General features: G+C 34.4%; 1 protein-coding gene across 1 annotated transcript; it reads left to right on the plus strand.

The window, feature by feature from the left end:
* Positions 1-2,137: 2,137 nt before the first annotated feature.
* On the plus strand, positions 2,138-7,496 carry LOC107829163 (putative peroxisomal acyl-coenzyme A oxidase 1.2). The gene is made up of 5 exons (XM_075246871.1): positions 2,138-2,535; positions 2,744-3,616; positions 6,179-6,266; positions 6,362-6,524; positions 6,863-7,496. The coding sequence occupies exons 2-5, from the start codon at positions 3,587-3,589 to the stop codon at positions 6,933-6,935; spliced, it is 354 nt and encodes a 117-aa protein (XP_075102972.1). The 5' UTR covers positions 2,138-2,535; positions 2,744-3,586; the 3' UTR covers positions 6,936-7,496.
* Positions 7,497-7,804: the final 308 nt, after the last annotated feature.

Consider the following 7,804-nt stretch of genomic DNA (forward strand, 5'->3'; position numbering starts at 1 on the left):
TCATCAAGAAAATTTAAAAATATAAAAAAAATACAAACACGAAAAGAAGTCAAGAAAATTTAACATCTTAATATATATATATTTGACCGTATAAACAATATAAATTTTTAGCGAAGGAATTTCATGAACCCGTTTCCATCCCCTGGTTCCTCCCCAAAGTAACATACAAGATACTCATTATTCCATTTAAGCGCATGCAGTGCTTGTCCTATTCAAGGTGTCTACTCATCATACTCCCACCCATTGTTGATGCCGACCAAACTCATAATTCTTCTGTTTTATTAATTCACATGACACTTTTACTGTTTGTGAATCAAATGTCTCAGATTATAACTTTTCATATATTTTTAAAATGCTTTTACTTATACAAAAGTTATTAATTTAAAGTATGCTTTTTATCGTGAGTAATTTATAATTATCTAATTTTTTATTTTTAAAAGGTTTAATAGATAATGTCTGAATTGAACCAAAGGAATCGAACTACCAACCCCTCCATTCTTTTTGAAATAGAGGAAGTACTTTAGTAATTATATTAAGCCCACAACTAAACACTTGTACTAGATAAATTGCGTGTAAAAGCATAGGGGGGACGACAAATTTCAATTATGAAACGGGGTAAAAGCATAAGCCTTTCGTGTACGACGTCCAATCAGATAAATTGCGTGTGCATATGATTGGTTTTGCACTTTCATCATCACCATTGTTAATGTGGTCCTATGGCCAGTCGAATATCTATGTTCTACATTGGACTGGTGAAAGTGGTTCTACACTGGACTGGTCCTATCATAACTCCTTTTTCTTTTCCTTTTTTCTTTTGATAATCGTGATTTCATGGGGTTAGAAAATTTGGACAGTTAGAAAAAAACCACCAAAATTAAATCCGAGACCTCGTAATTCTCAACCCATTTCATTATCCACAAGGCCACACCCTTGAGAAGAAATCACAAAGTTAGAGCCATGACCAGCACACACGAGGGAGAACCTCTGCTTAAAATTCTTTTTTCCAACTCCCACTAAATCAACAGTTCACAGAAGCTGATGCAAAGGACAATAGTTAAAATTAGTTAGACAAGCAATAACACAATTGGGAATAATAGGTTACGAAAATTAGCAGTTTGTAGCTAATTCTGATATTGATAAAGCTACAAAGATATGTTACAACTGATGTATCAAACAATTTGCAAGGCGTTTTCTTCTATAAAAAACACAACCAAGAAGGACAAAAGGTTGCACTTTCAGTAGTAGAGGCTTAATGTATTGAAAGTGAAAGAAAACTGGACATTGGCGCCAGAAGGTTTTCTCAGTCACTGCGGTTTAAGAGAGAAAGATTTGATTTTGATAGGTTTTGGGAAGCCAGTAATGTGTTTGATTTAACTGATATAAACTGACCACTTTCTGTATTGAACTTTGATCAAACATTATTTAGTAGGCTAAAATTTTATTGAAGCTGTGTGGATGAATCATTGTTTGGCGTTAGAATTGCCTGAAGTTATGAGTAAAAAAAAAATGTCAACCCGATGGAGCAAGTGCATTAGAATTTTTTTGTAGGGACTAGTTTGGATAAATGCTAGGGAGTAGGGTCTAGTGCTTGGATAAATGCTAGGGAGTAGGGTCTAGTGTTTGGATAAATGCTAAGTGCTCACATGTATTTGAACTTTAGGATGATTTAGTTAGTAAGTAAAACGTTTGTGAGAAATGCTACCATGTTTTTTTGTGAACGGATATGCTGTCTGATGCATTCTGTTGTTAGTGTTTGAAAACTAGGATTGTGATGCTGAAAAGCTACTTTTTTTAGGAGTAAAATTTTTTCCCTTTTTCTACCAGCCAAAGCAACTGTCTTTTTATGTTCATTCAAAATTTGGTTTAAAATTTCCATTTTGATACATTTTAACGTACCACTGGTGCGTGTGATTCAGCCGGTGAATGTTTTGGTTGGAAAATTGATCAAAAACTTTTTAGTGCATAATTTTTGAACGAGACTTTGACAAGAGGGGATTATGTTGTTTGGCGCATGTCATTTGTTTGAGGGAGATTCTGAAGGAGGGTATTGTCTTGTTTGACTATGTTATTTGCTTCTGCCTTGTTACTATTTTGCATGTCCTTAATCTTTACCGAGTGTCTTTGTGGGATATAGGGCTTCAGCAAGGAAGGCAGAACTATGCTTCCCAGGAAAGAACTATTTAAGAACACGCTAAGAAAGGCGGCATATGCATGGAAACGGATCATTTAACTTCGTCTTTCTGGTATGACTTTGTTTTACTTTTTAATCCTTATCATATGTTTTCTGCCAACACCTAGTGAGGGTTGCTCAGTTGGTAAAGCACCTCCACCCACGACATTTAGGTCCTGGGTTCGAGTCATCCTGGAGGGGAAGTGTGGAAACATTCGGGGAATTAAAAAATAAAAAAATGTTGCCAACGAAGAGCTGTCTTATTATGTGCATGCTGATTACCTTGAATTTTTGTTTCTGCCGAAGAAGAAGCAGCTAAGTTAAGGCATTTTGTAGATGAGCCTGCCTTTACCGATCTTCATTGGGTAACATCTTGTTTGGCTTTTGCTTTTGCCTATGTTAAATTCTTTCTACGCTACTGCTTATATTGAGTATATACATGCTTAATGCGCTTGACGATTTTGAAAAGAAACACTAATGTTAAAGTCGGTGCTCTTGTTTTTTCCCCTTTCTATTTTCAATTGCTTTAAGCCCTTGGATTGTGGCTCACCTGCCACCATTTTTCTCTGTTAGGGAATGTTTATACCGGCCATAAAAGGACAGGGCACAGATGAACAGCAGAAAAAGTGGTTGCCGTTGGCCTATAAGATGCAAATAATTGGGTGCTACGCTCAAACTGAACTTGGACATGGGTCCAATGTGCAAGGCCTTGAGACCACTGCCACATTTGATCCTCAAACAGATGAATTTGTCATTCATAGTCCTACATTGACGTCAAGCAAGGTGAGAATTATCCACTACTTGCTTTTCCGTGTTTTGTTTTTGCAAAACAACTCTCCATTTTTAACATTTTGAGGAGTGTGATGCTCAAAGTATATGACACTCTTTTATGCAAGATATACCTCCTATACAGCATCTTTTGCTTGTATCAGTTCAATGTGCTATTCTGAAATGGCTGTATTAGCTTTATTTTTTGCTGACCTATTACAATATGCTTATCTATATAGAGGCCCTAAGCCCGGTGAGGTGGCACCTCTTACGGACTAGGAATTGCATTTATCTTATTTTTCCCTTTTTTTGTCATTTTCCCCCCATTTTCTTCTCTCCGAAGTCCGAACTTCTCTTCACATATATATTCGGTTACAAAGTATTTTTTATACGCCTTTTTTTCGAAACGGTTGTTTATATGCCGTTTCCCACACGAACATCGATATCATTATATCGTCAGTCTTCACAAATCTTATCGAGGAGCGCAAGATGACAGCGTTCCCCTCTTGATCCCATCTCGATTTTCATAGATCCTGCGTATGGATTTCATATTTGATGAGAAGATGAAGACAAAGGACAAAGAAAGATTCAAAGTAAGCTTAAGGAAAAGGAGTGATGAATATCAAACTTTTCGGTGGATAAATTTCAATGGTAAAAGAGGTAGTTCTTTTCTTAAAGGTACATTCTTTTTTCTTTCTTTTTTGATGTTCACTTATTTTTGTAAGCAATTTTTATTAGGAATTGTCATGGGTTCTCCTGAAACAGGGTTTGGGATTCTATTAGAACTTGAAGATACAAATTTGGGGCTTTTCCCTAAATATGCTATGTTCATATTAGACTTTTGCCACTCTTTCAAGTCGTTGTCTAGAGTATGTGCCTTGATGCTCCAGTAACTACGACTCGGGGAAATCCAGCCCTGAATTCAAATGTCCTCAATTGTAGGGTTACTATCTCATATCTTCTATTAATTAAAATTTTAAGAATTATGTGGGTCTCTATGAAATGTTCTTGGGATTTTGGAAGCATTAATTTCCTAACAATTTGTTGAATATTAGGTAACTACTCTTATTAATATGAAAAGTTGAAAGAAACAATAGTCTATATCATGTTCTTTATGTGCTTGATAATATGGTCTAAAGAAATAATAAGCAAAATATAATCAATAAGAAGAGAAATTCTCTACAAATCTACCTTTATGTTATAACTTTTATATTGAACTTGAACGTAGGGTTAAATATGAATGAATCAAAATACAGTTTAACATTTTAGTCAACAAATATACAGTTATAAGAAATAGCCAAAGTACATCTTGATCATATTATTTGCATGGTAGATTTTACTGGATGCATTTGGCAAACAAATTTCATAGAGTTATATTACATAACAGAGGTGGATAATCATTATTTTTAAGTTTTTTTGGAATTAAAAATCCATATAACTTTTGGAGTTCATATTTACTGTTCCTAGATATCAGTCATGGTATAAGAACTATTTTTTGAATTCTGACTGAGATGTAGGTAATGGTTTTTTTAGTACTTTAAGTATAGTGACTGGAAGTGCTTTAGAAGATGAATTTTATATTTCCTTCTCAATTTCTGTGTGATAAGATTTGATATCACCATATTAGATGTGTGATAAGCTTTGGCCGTGGATAGCGAATTGAATATTTCATCTACTTTACTCTTGAGTTGTTGAAAGAGAAATGTCTAACCGGCTTACTGTTAAACTGCCGTTGATAGAATTTATTTCAATTGTAGATGCAATAAAAATAAGAGAACTCACCGGCTTACCATTAAACTGTTGTTGATAGAATTTAATTGAATTGTAGATGCAATAAAAATGAGAGAACTCACTGATCTCTCGACTCTCTTTTGTTATGGATTTGGATAGATAATTCCTTTAAAGTATTGTTGGCAACTGACCTCTTACTCTTTGTGCTTCTCTTTCTCAGATTTGCTTTATTCTAATATATGAACATTCTTGAGTTGCATTTGTTAACTAACTCTAGATTTGTTTCTCTTCATTTTAGATTTTACTTTACAAGAAAGAATTTTCCATTAATATCGAATATGAGGATACTAGAGATTCTTTACAAGAAAGAATTTCTATTCATTCTCCACCGTGTGTTTACATTTTACTCAACCATCTTATAGATATTTCATCAACATGGATTAAACTAAATATAATCATGAGATCTGGATAAAATGTGGACACAGAAAATGAGACTTTCCTGTTCAAAACCGTGGAGTTATTCTGTTACTAAGAACAATAACATGAGGTACATAATATATATGATGTTCAGAGATCTTATTTTCCCTTTTTAACTAACCAGCAATTCAAATTGGTAATTTCTTGAAGTGTAAACTTGGTGTTGGGATGTTGTTACTTGTCCTCTCAAGTTTTGACGATGATGCTTCTAAAACAACAACACAAAAAGAGGAAGAAGGCAAGAAAAGAAAGAGGGATAATACAAACGGGTAGAACACCTTGATGTTCTAAGATAAATGTGAGGAAATGCCCACTGAAAAGTATGAAACTGTTGAAAATTGGATTGCTTCCTCGACCCTCAGAAAGCTGGTCAACATTCTGAAGCTAAAATCATCCATTTAGAAGTAGACAAGTGAATTTATGAGAAGATTAATGTACTGCGGGAATGCTATGAAGTCTATTTTATGTATGTTTGATTTAGCTAGGTAGCATTTAGGCCGAAGATAGCACAGGTCTCAGGATCAAGCCGTAGCTATTATGATCTTACTTCTTTGTCCCCTCCACTTGGGTTCGTGATGCTTGCTTTTGAACTTTCTGAAATTGCATGTCTATTAGATTTTAAAAGAGTTTTGAATAAAGGTTCTTTTTTTTTTTTTTAAGTTTATAACACTACTAGGAAATAGGTAAAGGCTTTTACAAGTTCTTTCCAGAAATCAGACATTAGATGACCAATTTTTGAACTAAATCTTGATTGTAGTGTTATCTTAAATATGTATTCCAATTTGCTACAATATGATTGTCTTTCTTCCTGTGATCCACTCTCTGTAAAATCAATGATATGGAGAGTGTTAGATATAAAATCAATTTTCTTATACACAAGAAAATTTTATATGTATACGGATTAAATTTAAAATATGTAAAAGAAAATGTTAATTTATTTATTTATAACCGCGCGAAGCGCGATTAAATTTACTAGATTCATTAATAATTAGTGGATTTCTCTGATCTCTGGCTTTTTACAATTTGGAATAGTGGTGGCCTGGTGGATTGGGTAAAGTCTCTACCCATGCTGTTGTGTACGCTCGTCTTATAACAAATGGTAAAGACTACGGGATTAATGGTAAGTCAATGATTCTCATGTCACAAGATGGTGTAGTGCATTTTAAATTTTTAGGAAAGTTGCACTTACATTTTATTGACTAATTCATATTTTAGGTTTTATTGTCCAACTACGAAGCTTGGAGGACCACAAACCTTTTCCAGGTATTACTGTTGGAGACATTGGAATGAAATTTGGAAACGGGGCATATAATACTATGGATAATGGGGTATTAAGATTTGATCATGTGCGCATTCCAAGAGATCAAATGCTGATGAGGTTTGTTCTTTACCTTTTTCTAGTATTCAAGTTTTAGCTTCTCGTGTTCAAGTAGTCTTACAAGTAGCAAGTCTGGAAAGGTTTACCAGGAGCAAGAACAATAAGCTTTAACTGTTAGGAAACTTTGGAATTTCTGGCCTCTAATTAAGTGAAATGATAGTTACACTGTTCAAAAACATTACTAGGCTGAATCCTGTTAATACATGAGCATAATAACTGATGTTGCCGAACCTAAAAGTAAATCTCTTTTCTGTATCAGTGATTTTGGTATCATAATTTTTGGCTCATTACCATACTATATTACGTGGTAGTTATTATATTTGCTCCTAAAATTTCAGAGTTTCACAAGTTACCAGAGAAGGAAAATATGTCCAATCTGATGTTCACTGCCAACCACTGCCACTGCTCTAAGTAGTGACAACAACTTTGATTGTCCACCTACCTTGCGCTTTACAATCTTGGATTGACGCTGTCATCCTTGTCTGGGGCTTTTGGGTCATATTTCCAAGTCTTTTACATGAATTATGTATAAGGGAGATGTTAGTTTCTGTTGAGAGTGAAATTTTATAATATACATGTGCAGAGAACATATTCAGAAAAAAATATATGGCTTAACACATCTTTAAGTTTGGCCTGTCATACAGTTTTCGTTCTTACTTGTGGGCATTGAAATCTAATATTTGGCTGATTAAGATGCTCTGATGATTGAGTTGTCCGCTATAATGTAGTCTCCTAAACATTCCTCATTTTTATTGGGATAAGAGACTAGCAAGCGTGTCTTCTTCAATTGGATTGGACTGGCTTAATAAACCGTTAACGTTCTCTTGAATGTACCTTGGGATTTTTTTTTGGGACCTGATCTTTTCTTCAGATTCAAGAAACACGGTTGCTTATTTAAGAAAAAAAAGAAAAGAAAAGAACTTTTCTCTAATTGTTTACTTGAAATTTTGAATCCATTGTCATGCCATTCAACATAACACGCTTCTTGCCTCATTGCAATTTTATTCTAGGATGGAATTGAAGAATGCCGAAAGTTATGTGGAGGTCATGGATATCTAAGTAGCAGTGGACTCCCTGAGTTATTTGCCGTTTATGTCCCTGCCTGTACATACGAAGGAGATAACACCGTGCTACTACTACAGGTAAACTAATTGTTTGTTGAAGGTTGACATGCCAGTTCTAAGTTCTTCTTTAAAGGGTTTGTGTGGACTTAGTGATCCTTTCTCAACTTGTCCAGTGGTGGTAATTTAAGCCTCTCAAAAATATTTAATTATTGAGCA

The sequence above is a fragment of the Nicotiana tabacum genome, chromosome 23 (genome assembly GCF_000715075.1).
Source record: "Nicotiana tabacum cultivar K326 chromosome 23, ASM71507v2, whole genome shotgun sequence".
In the NCBI taxonomy this organism is placed as follows: Eukaryota; Viridiplantae; Streptophyta; class Magnoliopsida; order Solanales; family Solanaceae; genus Nicotiana; species Nicotiana tabacum.